The 15529-nt window shown below is 55.8% G+C and overlaps 1 protein-coding gene and 1 non-coding gene across 2 annotated transcripts; both read right to left on the bottom strand.

Moving 5' to 3' along the window:
* Window positions 1-7810: 7810 nt before the first annotated feature.
* Window positions 7811-7883, bottom strand: TRNAG-GCC (transfer RNA glycine (anticodon GCC)). Its single transcript has one exon. It is a non-coding gene; the product is annotated as a tRNA-Gly (tRNA).
* Window positions 7884-13649: 5766 nt separating this feature from the next.
* HSPB1 (heat shock protein family B (small) member 1) lies at window positions 13650-15298 on the bottom strand. Its single transcript, XM_059895927.1, has 3 exons — window positions 14811-15298; window positions 14064-14127; window positions 13650-13973 (listed from the first exon to the last, which is right to left on the bottom strand). The coding sequence occupies exons 1-3, from the start codon at window positions 15160-15162 to the stop codon at window positions 13784-13786; spliced, it is 606 nt and encodes a 201-aa protein (XP_059751910.1). The 5' UTR covers window positions 15163-15298; the 3' UTR covers window positions 13650-13783.
* Between the last annotated feature and the right edge of the window lie 231 nt (window positions 15299-15529).

The raw sequence follows: 15529 nt of genomic DNA, 5'->3' as shown, positions 1-15529 counted from the left end.
TCTGTTGCTGCATTTCCACCCAGTTTTAAGTTCCTTGATGCAGTGTTTCTGAAACTTTTTCATCTCAGGACCTCTTTACATAACTCTTATGTAGACTGTATCAAAAACTAGAAACTGAAAATACTCATTTGTTTAAAAATAATGGAAACCTATTACATGTTGAGATACATAACAATTTCATGAAAAGTAATTGTTCTCTAAAACAAAAAATAGAAGAGTAGCGTTATTTTACAATTTCGCAGATCTCTTAGTAGAAGTCATCTGGACTCTCCTAGCTCCTTCTGCATTCAGTCTCCTGTAACATATTTCCATTGTGAAGTATTTGCGGGGGGGGGGAGGGGGGGCTTGCATAACAGTGATAAGCAGTTGGAAAAGAATGGCCCTGAAGAGTTGAGGTTAAGAAAGCTCTAATTCAGGAATTGAATGATACCCCGGGTTAGGCACTAAAGATAGAGGTCCTCTTCCTCAGCGCACTCTAGAACTTAAAAAATAACTGACAGTGGGAAGGAATTAAAGATGATGGGCAGGAGGGTAATTGTAAAGGAATGAATGATCTACTTGGCTTCGGGCATCCACAGAGCAGGGTTCTGCATTCCTAGAACTTTGCGGGTGGAGTGGAGGGGATATCAAACGGGACTTAGTGGCAGGGAACCTTTCAGTGGAGCAAATAAGTTGCCTGGTGAAGCGAGTGCAGTTTCCCTCCACTCTTTATATGTAACGACCGCACGCACTGGCCTCTGCGCCGGTGAACGGAACCTGCCTGTTGACTCACACTGGTTGATCTGAGTGGCTAAGAATGGCAGCTACCTCTTCCTGTGCAGTTTCCAAAGCAAACTTGGAGAATCAAGCCGGGTAACTGTTCTCTATTTCTAGGAGCTGACATTAAGTGGTCTCCAGCCTAATCAACATTAAAATGTGGTGTACCAGCTTACTAATTTAATTGGCCTGCTAGTTTGAACTTTCCAGTTCTGGTATGGGCAAATGTGGTTGGATCTGAATGGCCACAAACCCTACCTCTGATTAACCAGATACCTGTGGTCGGTGAAGAGTTTGGGGCTAGAGTGGCTGGGTCACACTGACGGAGTCCTCAGTACCAGCTCATAGGATTTTTAGTATTTCATCTTCATACTTAATCCATACCTGGCTTTATATTTTTAAAAGGCTGTAAAGGAAAAAAAAAGTGCAAAGAGACAGTATGTTGCCCGTGAAACTTAAAATATTTACTATCTGGACAGTAGTATGGTGACATCGGGTAACAGTAAGTCTCCCATGGTGGTTTCCCAGCCACCCATTTTCCTTCCTAGAGGTAACGAGCGACTGTCCTCTGTGCTTCCTAACCTGCCTCAGTTTGAGATGGAAGGATTTTTGCTGCTTTTGAGCATTAAGTGACCCGTGGGTCATATAAGGTTTTTTTTGCCCTGTGATTTTTTTTTTTGGCTGCGCTGCGCAGCTTGCAGGATTTTGGTTCCCCCACCAAGGATTGAACCCAGGACTTAGGCAGTGAAAGCGTGGAGTCCTAACCACTGGACCGTGGGAAAATTCCCTGGCTTGTGGTTTTTTGTTTGTGTTTTTTTTTTAATAAAGTTACTTGCCTTTTATTTATTCATTTATTTATTTATGGCTGTGTTGGGTCTTCGTTTCTGTGCGAGGGCTTTCTCTAGTTGTGGCAAGCGGGGGCCACTCTTCATCGCGGTGCGCGGGCCTCTCACTATCGCGGCCTCTCGTTGCGGAGCACAGGCTCCAGATGCGCAGGCTCAGTAGTTGTGGCTCACGGGCCCAGTTGCTCCGCGGCATGTGGGATCTTCCCAGACCAGGGCTCGAACCTGTATCCCCTGCATTGGTAGGCAGATTCTCAACCACTGCGCCACCAGGGAAGCCCTGGCTTGTGGTTTTTAAATGTGGATATTTGAAAACCGGTGGTCCCAGTAAATGCCTCTTGCATTAGATTTAACCCTGTTTAAAGGATAGCTGGGTGGTATCGGGGGACTTGACCCCCCCCCCCCAACCTTTTATATGTTTTGAAAAATTTCAAACACAAAAGTTGAAAAGAATGGTACAGGGATAAACCAAATATCCATTGCTTTGTGACATTTTATATTTGTCTTGTGGAACCTTGAAAGTAATGACATTGCACTCCCTATGTTGATATTTCTCCTAAAAACAAGGACATTCTCTTATGACGGCCACACTGTTATCACACCTAAGGAAATCACAATAATTCTCTTAATACCAGCCCATATTGAGATCTCCCCAAATTTTACCCAGAATGCCTTTGATAGCACTTTCTAACCCCCTCTCCTCTGATCCAATGAAATCGATTAATTGGATTTCATAATAGTTTTCTTTAGCCTCTACTCCTTCCACCTCTTTTATAACATTGACTTTTCCAGAGACCAGGCTACTTGGTGGTCTTAACACATTCTGGGTTTTGTCTGTTTGTTTCCTCCTGTGTCATATGATTTGTTTCTATTCCTGTTGGGGCACTTTTTTTGGTCTTGCATAAAGATTTTTCTTTGTCCCTCCATCCAGCCTTTTCATTGGTTCATGTGGAACTGAATTTGAATTGAGTGGTGGCCGGCCCAGGGCTCTTCCACCAGAATCAGATGGCCTTAAGCAGCGGTCAGCACCAGGGGCCTGTGACCTGAGCCCATGAGGACTAAGCTGCCTGCCTGTCACCCAGAGGAACCATCTTGTTTTCTGAGTAGTCTTTTAGGTTAGGGTGTTTTGCCTCCTCAAAATCCTCTCCTGTTTCCCTTGGATGGAAAAAGAACTAGGTAGGTGCCCACTCAGCACGTGCTTTGACTCAGCAAGCCATCTCATACATGTGCTCACTTGACCTGGTGAATCCTGGTGGTCTGCAGCTGTTTGCCCCTATGCCTGGCAGAGGTGGCAAAATAGTGCAGCCCACTACTCCCAGAGTTTTCAGGAAGCTGCAATCATGTCTGAGAGGCTGCCTTCATATTGGATCTACCTTGGGAGAATGAATCTATAGACTTTTAACACAGTCTTGGTGTTAACTGGTTATTCCCACCACGATGGACAAATTACCCTACTACTTACTGGCTCTCAGATAAGGGGCCAACACGGGACATCAAACCTTCCATCTCTTCATTCTCTTAGCCTCCTGAAGCCAGATTTTAGGGCCGGGGTTTTGATGGTTGGTCAGTTCTTTAAAGCCTGACTGAAAGCTCATTTTGGATTCCCTTAGGTTTGTTATGAAAGCATTTTGCCTTCCAAAAGTCCTTGCCTCCCAAAATATGGAGGTGTTAACGTTATTACGGTTTATAAGTGGTTTTGCCTGCTCAGTTTGGAAACTGCTCAGTTTTCAAACAGACATTCCTTTTGGGGAATGTTGTGGTTCCTCAATGATGAGTACTAGGTTGGAGAGGGTAGTGGGTGGACTAAGTGAAAAATATTCTCTTGACCAAAATTAGGCATTACATTCAAATACACAAGATAGATTTGGGAAGTAATGGCTGGGTAACCCGTATAAAGGAGGAGCAGCTTGTGGCTGACTGCAAGCATTTTGGGTGAGCTCCTTTCCATGTAATTTCCCTAAATGCTGTCCAGATCCCCAAGATCAAACAGACACTTCATTACACTGCTGGGCAAAAGCAAAAGGAGCAATACTCCCCTAATATCCTAAATGTTAAGGATTTAAAATTTATTTAGCCCAGTGGTGATAGGGCCAAAACGAACCTAGATAACAAAACAGCCTTGGTCCATTCCTCAGGGCTTCAGGACCCAAGAATGCACCAGCGACTGGTCTGGCCGCCTCTGCCCTATTTACTTGGGTTACCAAATGATTTGCAGGGCGCCGGAGTTGGGAGGATTCAGCAGCCCTCCGGGCCCCGGCCCCCCGCCCCCACGCATGTGCCGGCTCCAGTGGCGCCGTCCTCTGCTGCCCCCCGCTGGGCGCCACCCGGCTCTGCAGCAGGCCCGCCAGCCCCAGGCCCGGGCCCCCGGGTGTCGGCTGGGTTCGGCTTCCTGCAAGCCTTCGCGTTACACGGGTTGTGCCCAGACCCTGGGACGGCAGTAGGGCCCTCAAGCTCGGCCCACGCCTAGCTCCAACCCATACGGGAACTCCATCCTCGGCCTTCTCTCCGGTCACCTGTCCGCAAACACCTGGGCCCCAGGTGCAGGATTTCGCTGTCTGCGTGTGCCTGGGACCTCAGTTCTGCGCGGGCACGCCTGCGCGCACCCGCACCTGCGATTCCGCGTGGGTGAGCCTCACCGCTCTGCGCGCCCGCCAGGCACGTCTTGGGCGCTTGCCCTGTAGGCCAAAGAAATCTGACAACCCGCGATCGCTAAGGTTCCAGGCCAGGCCAGACACCCGGATGTGAGCAGGGCGGGGACGAGGCCGCCTTCCAATCGCGGGCAGCGGCGAGAGCCAATCACAGCTAGCCTGCCCCGCTCCTCCAATGGTCGGCCTGTTGCTAGGGCTCTGAGCCGTAATCTGCCCGGTGGTGCCCCAGCGCTCCTCCCACCGCGGGCTTTAATAATTCCCCTTCCCCCACGCCCCCGTTCTCCATTTTCTCCTCTTTCCTTGGTCTCCGCCCTCCGTGTGGGCGTTTGTCACCCGGAGTAACCTGGCCTGGGTTCTGTAGGGCGTTACAACGCCTTATAGGGCGTTAGCGACATCTGTGGGCCTTGTCCATTGCCGCGGTCGGTGGAAGGAGCTGGTGTGGGAGGGCGGAACTCAGGCTCCTGCGGGGCCCTTGACCGCGTACCTGCCCATCAGATTCCCCGTCTGAACAACGACGCAGCCTCTAAAGTCCACGGCGGTTCGTCATGATTTCTTCCCTACGTATCGCTTTTTCTGGAGGCAGCCCCTGGAGGTCTACGTTATTCCCACATTGCAGAGGAAGCCGGGTCTCTCTACAGCTTGCCCGGCCCACAGAGCACTTGGAGGGGCTCAAAGGGGGATGGCGACTGGGGTCTGTCAGGTTCCATCACCTCACACGCGGGCCCCAAGGTCCAGAGGGACACTGAGGCCAGCTCCTGCCTGTCTTTGGCACTCAAGGCCCTCCACGGCCAGGCCCCAGCCCCTCTCCAGCCTCGCCTGCCGTCTGCCCCCGGTGTCAGCCCAGCTCCCGTCCCCGCTGAACACCCTTCTTTCCCCCACACTCCCCGGATAGACGCTCCTCATTGGGAATTGAGTGGTGGCCGGCCGGAGCTCTCCCCCAGAATCAGATTTCAGGAATGACAGGGAGCGCAGACACCCCAGTCTCTGCCCTTCTCATCTCCCAACATAGAGCTGTGTAATCTGAGGCCGGGAGGGGAGATGGGTTGCCCAAGGCACAGTCAAACCTGGATTTAGGAATTGAAGACCAACTTCAGTGTGGCTACTGTTCAGAAAAGTGAGATTTCCGTCACTCAGAAACGTGTGTCATTTTCCAAATGAAGGGCTCACAGTGGTAGAAAGCTTAAGAGTTTAGGATTTGAATTCTCACCCCATCCTGTGCTAGTTGTGAGGCATAACTTCTCAAGTTCCTTCGTCCTTCAGAGGTCAGTTTGCATATCCGTAAAATGAGAATATTACAGACTACCTCATAAAGATGCCTACATTGACTGGATGCTTCCTGGGTGCCCCAGACACTGCTCCAAGTCTTTACTTATGGGAGCTCCTTTCTATCCTAGATGCGAGGCTGCCCAATTTCATGAATAATTGACTACAGCCAGCTAGAGCTTCAAATTTACTCAGCTGAATTTTGTTTTTTAACACTCCTTTTCTTCTCGTCAATACTGAATGGCCACATCCACTCTAACTCCGTTTTCTTTTCTTTCTTTTTTTAAAATTTTTAAGTCTTTTTTTTTTTCTGGCTGTGCTGTGTGGCATGCGGGCTCTTAGTTCCCCAACTAGGGATTGAGCCCGTGCCTCCTGCAGTGGGAGCGTGGAGTCCTAACCACTGGACCGCCAGGGAATTCCCTAACAGTCTGTTCTTATCTATCTTTCTCAGAACTTTATATTCCTGATTATAAATTAAATCTCCATTATCAACTTCTCCATTGCTTCTCTCCATCCATCTTCACATCATTTAAACTCATTAACTGTCTTTAGTCTTGAAAGGAAATCTCTACACTTATTTTCTAAAGCTCAAGTCCCATTTCCTTCCCTTTTGTAACAAAACTGAAAGAACCGTTACCATTTCCTCTTATTTCCCTCAACCTTTTTTTTTGGCCACGCCCCACAGCGTGTGGGATCTTAGTTCCCCAGCCCTTTCCCTCTACAGTGGAAGCGTGCAGTCCTAACCCACTGGAGCACTAGGGAATTCCTCCCTCAACTTTGGGAAGGTCACCAGTGATTTCACTCTCTAATTAGGGTGATCTCCATATTATTATCTTAATAAGATCAAAGTTATCTTCCCATAATTAATTCCCATGAGTGTTTCTTTCTTACTTGAAAAATAAAGGCTTCACATGTATTAGTTCATATGATCAGCTTCATTTTGCAGAGGAAAAAACAGACTTAGTAACTTGCCCATGGTCCCACAGCTAGTAAGTGCCCCAGTGGGGATTTGAACCCAGGCAGTTTGACCAGTGGCCACAAGCACAGCTGTAATCCTCTGCTGCCTCTCAGTGGCATGGGGTTGCTGTGAGGATTCAATAAGCTAAGGAGTGATTGGCAGCTAGCAGGTGCCCAGTATACGCCAGTGTGATTAGTAACAGCACACCTATGCAGCAAAGGCGCAGAGGGTGTGGCAGGTCTCCCTCACCCCCTGGGCTCCAGGCCTTGGCTCCCAGACCCTGCAAAGGCAGACTGAGAAAGTGAGCTGGGTCCTCCATGAGGGAACTTCCGGGAGGCTTGAGGGCATTCAGCGACTGAGGCCCAGAGCAGAGAGTATGACCAAAGGTATGGTAGGTGCAGGGCTAGGGGGCGTCAGTGTTTTCCAAGACTCGGATTTTCTGCCCCCATTTCTGCTCTGGGCCTGGCAGGACCCAGAACCTGGGCAGAGATTCCCAAAGTTTCTGGGGTGGGTGGTGTCAGGTATCTAGGTGTCTCTGGGAGAGCACCAGGGGGCACTCACTTACTGTCCTATCTGGGCCTCAGGGAAAGGAGAGAGGATGGGGAGGCCCGGCAACAGGGTGTCCTAGAGGGGGTGCCTCGGGACTTACCTTGGCCCTGCTCCATCCTCCTTACAGGTGGGGTCAAGACTTCCTTTCTGGAGTCGTACAGTCTGAGGCCTGAGCTGGCGGGGCCTGCTGCCTGCTTGGTGGGGCTCCTCCAGAGCCATTCTTCCTCCCATGCAGAGCCTTGGGGCTCCATGACCCCTGCTGAGGGATTGGCCCGTGGGACCACTCCTAGGGGTCAAGGCTTTCCGGCTGGTAAGTCCTGGAGAAGGGGGTTTTCGGGATCATCAACAGGGCCACCAAGGGCATTGTGCAAGGATAGCTCAGCCACCAGGGCCCAGAGAGAGGTAGGGGAGGGGCTCCCAAAAGGGAGGGGGGCTTGGTGAAGTGAGAAGATGCAGTGATGGATTTGGAGGTTCAGCGAAGATGGGAGAACTCCCAGAAAGGAGGGGGTTTCAGCGTGGGAGAAGGGGCTTGGTGTTGGGAGGGGTGCAGTGATGTGAGGGAGTGGGGCGAAGTAAGGGAGATGCCAGATCAGAGAGGGACAGGGAGACCCAGCAAGGAGGATGGGAGTTCAGAAGGGGCTGGGGCGGGGGAGGGCTGGGTCCGCTCTGGTCATCCATTCACCTAAATTCTCAATCCCCCTGTCCTGCGCTGTCCCATTGTCTCCCCAGCCTGAAAACAGCTATCCCTAAAGGACTTTTTTTTTGGCTGTGCTTTGGGACTTGTGGGATCTTAGTTCCCCGACCAGGGATCAAACCTGGGCCCCCAGCAGTGGCAGTGCGGAGTCCTAACCACCAGACCACCAGGGAATTTGCAGTTTTTGTTTGTTTGTTTGTTTTGTTTTGTTTTTGGTAAGGAACTTTCGAAAGGACTTTCATGAACTCATCTTGATGAGGGGGGAATGACATGGGAAGAAAAGGGTTGTCCAGACCTGCCCTGGGGTCAGAGCCAAGACTGAAGGCCTTCCTCATGCCAGGCCCTTGTTGGTCCTGCAGAAAGTTGGCTTATACCCTTGGGCACCTCTGGGACTTTGGCCTTCCTATTATTTTTAGGGTACCCTGGGTAGCTGCCAGTCTTGGCGATTCCCCCTTGATTTCTGGTCTGCACAGAGCTGACAACACTGACAGACAATCAAGGCAGGAGGGGCCTCAGGGGCCACCCAGACCCCTCAGAATGGAAACTGAGCCCAGAGCGGGGCTGGACCCCAGGCCATGCCTCCAAAAGGGACAGAGCTGGCGCAAACCTAGAGCTGGCCTTAGCCCAGTGCTTTTTCCTGAACGCAGAGCTGCTCCTGCATCCCTATCTATTCTTTTTTTTTTTTTTTTTTATAAATTTATTTATGGCTGCGTTGGGTCTTCATTGCTGCGTGTGGGCTTTCTCTAGTTGTGGCGAGCGGGAACTACTCTTCCTTGCGGTGCACAGGCTTCTCATTGCAGTGGCTCTCTTTGTTGCGGAGCACGGGCTCTACGCACATGGGCTTCAGTAGTTGTGGCTCGCGGGCTCTAGAGTGCGGGCTCAGTAGTTGTGGCTCACAGGCTTAGTTGCTCCGCGGCATGTGGGATCTTCCTGGACCAGGGCTCGAACCTGTGTCCCCTGCATTGGCAGGCGGGTTCTTAAGCACTGCGCCACCAGGTAAGTCCCAACCCCTATCTATTCTTTAAACCTTCCTGGCAGGCTCTGCCCTGTTCAGCCCCGAGATGGGGGTGAGGGTAGACTTCCTTCCACTGAGACAGCCCCTGGATCACCAGTGCTGCATCTTGACCCAACCGTTGCCACCTAGGCTGGGCAGGGAGGTGTTCCAAGCTGGTCGGCGTGCAAGGCTGGAAGGAAGGGTAGGAGGGGGTTGTTAAACTGCAGGGACCTCTCCTAGGGCAGGTCAGTTTTCCCCACGGTCCCCGCACATTACCTTTTCCCCCTGGGCTGCAAGCTGGGAGCCCTGTCTGGGTACTTGACTTTCCCTTGCCCTCAGTCTGCCCTTCAGAAGAGATGGAAGTGGCCGACTGGCCAGTGAGGCTCTTCCGCCTTCCACGCTCCTACCCGAGACCATCCAGAGATTTTGTTATTGATCTGGAGCCGTCCCTTCTTAGCCAGGCCTGGGATTCCTGGTATTTTTCATGCTTCCAGCTTTCCCTGCACAACTAGCTGTTGGCAGAGCTGTCTCATCAGAGGCCCATGAGAATATGGTTCATAATTAGGAGGCAGAGTTAGATGCATATAATGAAGTCAAAGTCACCTGGGCAGGTGGAGGAGGGAGGGGAGGACCCAGAGCCCTTGACTAAGAGGATCTTTGCCAGGGATGGAGTAATTCCCGCCCCCAGGCTCCTGTGCTCTTTAGGGCTGGAACACAGGGGCATGGTAGATGGACAGACAGTACACACTTTGGGGTGGGGGGGGCACACATTCCCAGGGCCCACTTCCCTAGGACAGCAGCCTGAGGGCAGGGCTTAGCCCCCATTTCATCAGGGTCTGAGCTGCAGGGCCCAGTGGCAGACTCTGGCTAAGACCAGCCCAGGCTCGCCCAGCTGCCCTCACCCATGCTGCATCCTCCTTCCCTGCTTTGGTCCTGAGGTGGAGCTCAGTCACTGCTGTGCACGTCTGGACCCGGTGCCAAGTCCTGGCTGCAGGGCTGTCCCAAACCCCCAGGTGCCACTGTGTGCATGTGGGGATTGGGTGTTGTGTAGAGGTGCAGGGGGTCCGGGGTAAGGCCAGCAGATAGAAACCCCTCCAGGCTGATCTCTGCCCTGCCCTGGGCTCTGCCAGGGCACGTAGGGCTTGTGTGGCTGCCAGCCGGCCAGGGGTCTGGGGTCTCTAATGGTCAACCTCCTGGTCAACCCTGGGCGGGGGCTCCAGTCCAACCCTACCCTCCTCTTCTTCCTTCGCTTGGTTGCCCCTCCCCCATCACAAAGGTGCTCTGGCCGTACCCTTTGGATCCAGCACTGGGGTCCTCTGCAGCCATTCTCTGGGCAGCTTTTATTCCCCACCCCACCCTCTCCACAGAGCAGTCTCCCTGGCAAACCCTAGGTTGATTCAGTAGCAGGGAAGATGAGGGCAGCTGGAAACAGTTCACTCCCCCAGCAGCCAAGGTCTGGTGGCTGCTTGACCTTACAGAGACTGCGAAGTCAGCAAGCCCCAGGCAGCGAGCTCAGGACTTTAGAGGTCCCCTCCTTCCCCCACCCCCCAGCACCCCGACATCCAGTGTGTCACCCCACACTGCAGAGCCTGCTGCTGCCACATCCTGGCGTGCGATCCCCCTCTCCCTGGCAGGACCCATGCCCACTACGTCTCAGCAGCACACTGCCCCCGCCTCATGGCTGCCCCTCCCAACCACTCTCCTCTAAGGTCTGGAACCCTGTTTCTAAAGCAGGGATGCTTAAACCCTTTGCTTAGCCTGCACTTAGCGTGGCCTTCGATGCCCTCCAAGATGGGGCCCCCGCACCTCCTTCACTTGCCCTCTCTGCTTGCAGCCCCTCCTCCAGCCTGACCGCACCAGCCTTCCAGCCTCACCCATGCAACTCCCCCTTGCCTGTCACACAAGGGTCACTTCTGGAAATCCCTCTTTCCCACTCCACTGAGACTCCGCAGGCTGTCCTGGGCCCTCTCTAATGGTAGAATGCTGCTCGTCACTGGGCTGTGTCCTCCGCTTGCCCCCTTGAGCTCAAGCAGGGACTTGGACCTATGGGCTGGGTGCTGGGCCCAGAGAAGGAGCCAACAGGGAGGGCAGATTTCATAACTGGGAGGGAGAGAGAAAAGGAGAGACCCAGGGATCGGCCTGGAACTGAGAGCGGCTTGTGCACCCCACGGATCCCCAGGGGAGCTGGAGCTGGTGAGAGGTAAGCCGCAGCCACAGGGATTTGAGGTCCTTGAGGGTGCCTTTGTCACTGGCCTGGAGCAGGGGGCACTGCCCCTCAGGCACCCGTCGGCTGAGCAGAGGGACCCAGATGCTAGCGTTCACTGAACCAAGGCCAGTGTCTGAGTCTGCAGACCTGAATGTCATCAGAGGCGTTTAGAGAGGGACCCACTGAAAATCAGGGAAAGGCTTGGCGAGGCCGGGGACAGCAGTAGGGCAGCGACTCACCAGGCATCTCAATACTCAGAACCGGCCTCTCCCTGTGGAGACTCCCAGACCTGAGCCAGCCTGCCCCACCCACCACTCCGCCCAGAGGTGCTGCCCAGATCCCACGTCCTCTGAGATGAGCTCTGGGCGTAGGGCCAGCCCAGCCCCAGGCTCCCCTCCTGCCTCTGCCCCGCCCCCCACTGTGTGGCCCAGGCCGCCTATAGGGCATCTGCCTCAGCTTCCTCACCTCCTACTTTGGTTTCCCACGGAGACTGCGGCCTGTTTCCTTTGCAGGGACTGAATTCTTCACTTCCTACCTCCCTCGTGCCCCAGCTGTGACCCCAGTGATGGCCTGAGCCCCCGGACCTATATTCCATTCCTATAGCACCGACAGCACCCAGGCGCTGACCCCTGCCTACCCCAGGCCATGGCCCTGGACTCCGGGCCTGAGACCCGGCAGCTCTCTCCGGGCCATTTTGCAGCCTCGCCCCCTCGAGTGGCCCAGGCCCCCAGGCTCAGCTGCATCGCTGTCCTTCTCCTCCTGAGGCCCCACGGAGCCTTATGCGGCAGCACTTCCAGCTGTGGAGCGCCCCCCCGCCCCCGCCAGCCTTGTGTCTGAGTTAATCTGACCTCCCGTGTCTGGGGCGACGCAGATGGCCCTCTGCCCCCTCCAGGACGAGCTGTGTGAACCTGGGCAAGTCTCTTCACTTCTTTGAGGCTCACTGCCCAGTTGTCAAGCAGCAGTAACTGCACCTCTTCTCGGGGCTGATGTGAGGATTACCTGGTCAGAGGCTTGGAACTAGCTCTCCCACACGTCCAGGGCACCAGTGGAGGAGCTGGCAGCCCGGCAACCTTGCAATCACTCTCTCCGACCAGATAGGGGCACCCGGCCACCCCCGTGGAGGTCAGGGCCACCCTGTTGCCAGCCACAAGGGCACTGGCCAGCAGAGCGAGGGTGAGAACTGGACAGGCTGACTCTGGGTCGTGGCCACGGGAGCGTGGAGGCGTCCAGGAGACATCTGAGACGTGGGGGGGGGGTGCGTCTCGGGGAGAGGGTGGAAGGTTTAGGCGATCAGAGCTCAGGAAACCGGGTGGGAGGGTGGGTAGACTGGGCGGTGTCCTGGCTGACAGGCCCGGACCTGTGCTGCCAGCTGGGCCAGAACCGTCCTTGTTCCAGGTGTTTATTTCCCTCTTGGCCTCCTTCCAGTTTCGGCGGGGCCCTCGAGGGCTGGGACCCCCTTTGGCTTTACGCCTGCTCCAGATCGTGGTGTCCCAACAGGGAGCCCACACCAGGGAGGAGAAACTGAGAAGTTGGACGGCGTGAGAGGTGGTGTGTGGGTGCCCCAGGCCCCTCCCTGCGGGTGCTGCTCCTCTCAGGGACCCTGACAAAGTAGGGCTGTGCACCCAGAATGACAAAGTAGGGCTGTGCACCCAGAAGCGTCTGGCCATAGCCCCCCGCTCTGGGACCTTGCTGGTGGAGAGAATGTGGGGTCTCAAAATCCCCCATCTACTTTCAGACTGGGCTCCAAAGCCCCCATCTACGTTCTCCCTCCCCTAGGTCGCCCCGAACCCTCCTCGGGCAGGGAAGAGGGTGGGGGGAGGACAAGGACAAAGGCCGAGGTAGGTGTGGGTGTTCCTGCCGGGGACAGTCAAGGCAGGCCCTCCTGCAGCCACTGCTTCCCCTGGCAGGTCTTTGCCTCTCTTCCACCAAAACCTAGGCCGCACCTGCCCTCGCTCTCTGCAGGGCACCCTCAGGCCTGAGGGCCCAGGCCCCCTGCTACCTGCACGGCCTGGCCTGGCCTGGCGGGAAAGGTCCTTTGATGAGGCCAATCTCCCCTCAGAATGCCATCTGGGGTGGCCACACCCCCCCCCATACCATCTACCTGGTCCTGCCCCTCTTCCCCAGGATTAATGAAGTTATGATGAGGGCAGGAAGGAACTCTGAGCTCCCAGGAAGCTCCCCTCCCCAGACCCTGCCCTGTCCCCCCCTCACCTCCCCCCTGCCCAGGTGTTCCTGAGTGCCTAAGCCTGGGCCAGGTGCATATCCTGGTTTCCCCTGATCCCACACCTAGCCCTGGGTTTGGTTTTTTCTTCATGAATTTATTTATTTATTTATTTATTTTTGGCTGCATCGGGTCTTTGATGTGCGGGCTTTTCTCTAGTTGTGGCGAGCAGGTTCTACAGTGCAGGCTCAGTAGTTGTGGCGCACGAGCTTAGTTGCTCCGCGGCATGTGGGATCTTCCCAGACCAGGGCTCGAACCCGTGTCTCCTGCATTGGCAGGTGGATTCTTAACCATTGCGGCACCAGGGAAGCCCAGCCCTGGGGGTGGTTTTAATTGCCGTAAACAATGACTGTTTCTCTCTTAATAAACAAGGGACTGGAGGGCAGGGCTGTGCCCTGTGATGGACACCACTGTACCCACAGGGCCCAGCGTGGGCCTTGGCACACAGCAGGCCCTCAGCAAAGGTGATGAGCGTGTGAACCACCCACAACCCCTATGTCTCCACAAACACACCAGGGTCCGAGGCAGGGGCAGGCAGTTGTTTTGAACTTTGAGAAAAACAGAAGGTAAAGATATCAAAAGAGTACAGAGGTTTGGTGCATGGGGATGGTCAGTGATGGCTACTGTGGGGTGGGCAACTGGGCTAGGGCCTTTATTTGTTTCCAGGCTGTTCAGACTTCCCAGCTTCTGGGCCCCCAAGCTGGGCCCGCGCCTCGAAGGTTACAGGGATGGTGATCTCTGCCGACTGGGTGGCTGGCTTGGGCAACGGGGCCTCCACGGTGAGCGTGCCCTCGGGGGACAGGGAGGAGGAGACCTGGGTGGGGTCCACACCGGGGGGCAGCCTGGACACGCAGAAAGGGAGGAGAAGCATTACACACCTGTGTGTCCCTGCACCCTCCTCCAGCCCCCCCAGCTCTGGAGCCAGAACTCACGTGTATTTTCGAGTGAAGCACCGGGAAATGTAGCCGTGCTCGTCCTGTCGCTCTTCGTGCTTGCCTGAGGGAGAGGGGAGTGGAGGGGCGGGGGTAAGGAGGTCAGAGGAGGCAGGGAGGGGCGGCCTCTCCAGCTGGCGCACATCCAAACGCGTCCCACCTGGCGGCCAGGACTCAGGGCAGGCAAGACTGACTAAGGGATTTGGGTGCCCCAGGCTGTCCCGGGATCTCAGAAGCTTCTGGAAAGTTCGGTTCAGGGGCTTTGGGAGCGGTGAGGGGGGCCGCAGCGCCGGGCACGCGCACACGCCCCCTCCGCGGACACGGGCTATGGGCGGAGACGGCGCGGGGCGGGCGGCGACGCCCTCTTCATACCAGCCGCAGGCCGGGGTGGGTAGGCGCGGGTGGGCGCGGGGAGACCTGGTCCCTTGGGGGTGGGGCTGGGCCGTGGGGGTCTCCGCTGGAAGGGGGCGTTTCTTCCCTTAGCGGAGACTTTTTAGGGCTAAAAGATCCATTAGGAGCTACCAGCACCCCCCAACTCCAGAGAAGTGGATACAGGCCAGGGGCAGGGCAAGGAGGCCCGCCCCGTTCCCCCGGCTCTGCCCCCGGGTCCTTGGCTAAGTTTTCACTTTCCAGCCCCCCCCCGCCGCCCCCCGCCCCGCATTTCAACCCAGGTCCCTGCCCAGGGCTCCTCCCCAGGACCGGCGAGAGGCCGGGGGCCGGCGCCCCCAGTCCCCGGGGGGGTCTCACCAGTGATCTCCACCACGCCGTCCTTGGTCTTGACCGTCAGCTCCTCGGGGGCGAAGTGGTTGACGTCCAGGGACACGCGCCAGCGGTCGGCAGTCTGCTGGATCTCCGAGAAGCCGCTGCTGAGCTGCCGGCTGAGCGCGCGGCTGTAGGAGGGACCCTCGATCGCGGCGGCGGACAGCGGGCGCACGTAGCCCGGCCATCCGCTGTGGCTCAGCCACTGCGACCACTCCTCGGGCAGCCGGGGCAGCCCGAAGGCCTGGTCGAAGAGGCGGCTGTGGGCCGGGTACCAATCGCGGAAAGGGTCCCAGCTGGGGCCCCGCAGGAGCGAGAAGGGCACTCGGCGCTCGGCCATGCTGGCTGGTCTGCGCGCGTCCGGCTGAGGCTCGGAGTAATGCGAGAAGTGTCGGGCCCCCGCCCCAGCAGCGCTTTTATGGGCCTCCAGCCGGGTATTTTTAGCAGGCGTGTTTCAGGTCGCTATTAATGGCAGTGACGGGCCGGAGCAGCCCCTCCCCCTGCATTCCCCCCACTGCATACCGGGGCGCGGGGCGGGGCGAGGAAGGCCCTACCCACATCTGGAACCTTCTCTTGCTTTAGAAAACAAATGACTGGAGCCCCGGTGCTGGTGCAGTGCCCACTGCCGGACGCTCGCAGGCCTGGGTGCTAAAGCGCTAGGCCGCGATCTGTGGACAGTCCAGGAGGGTAAAGCCGAGAGAGAGGTC

Source organism: Balaenoptera ricei, chromosome 15 (genome assembly GCF_028023285.1).
Source record: "Balaenoptera ricei isolate mBalRic1 chromosome 15, mBalRic1.hap2, whole genome shotgun sequence".
Taxonomy (NCBI): Eukaryota; Metazoa; Chordata; class Mammalia; order Artiodactyla; family Balaenopteridae; genus Balaenoptera; species Balaenoptera ricei.
The sequence above is the reverse complement of the archived record's forward strand: the minus strand, read 5'-3'. Positions and strand labels throughout refer to the sequence as shown.

What these genes read in the sequence shown, in the direction of transcription:
- HSPB1 (XM_059895927.1), bottom strand. Translation starts at nt 15,162, where the DNA reads ATGGCCGAGCGCCGAGTGCCCTTCTCGCTCCTGCGGGGCCCCAGCTGG. An exon ending in CGGCGTGGTGGAGATCACTG is followed by an intron (nt 14,128 to 14,810) that starts GTGAGACCCCCC and finishes CCTCTCCCTCAG; the next exon opens with GCAAGCACGAAGAGCGACAG. An exon ending in TGCTTCACTCGAAAATACAC is followed by an intron (nt 13,974 to 14,063) that starts GTGAGTTCTGGC and finishes CTGCGTGTCCAG; the next exon opens with GCTGCCCCCCGGTGTGGACC.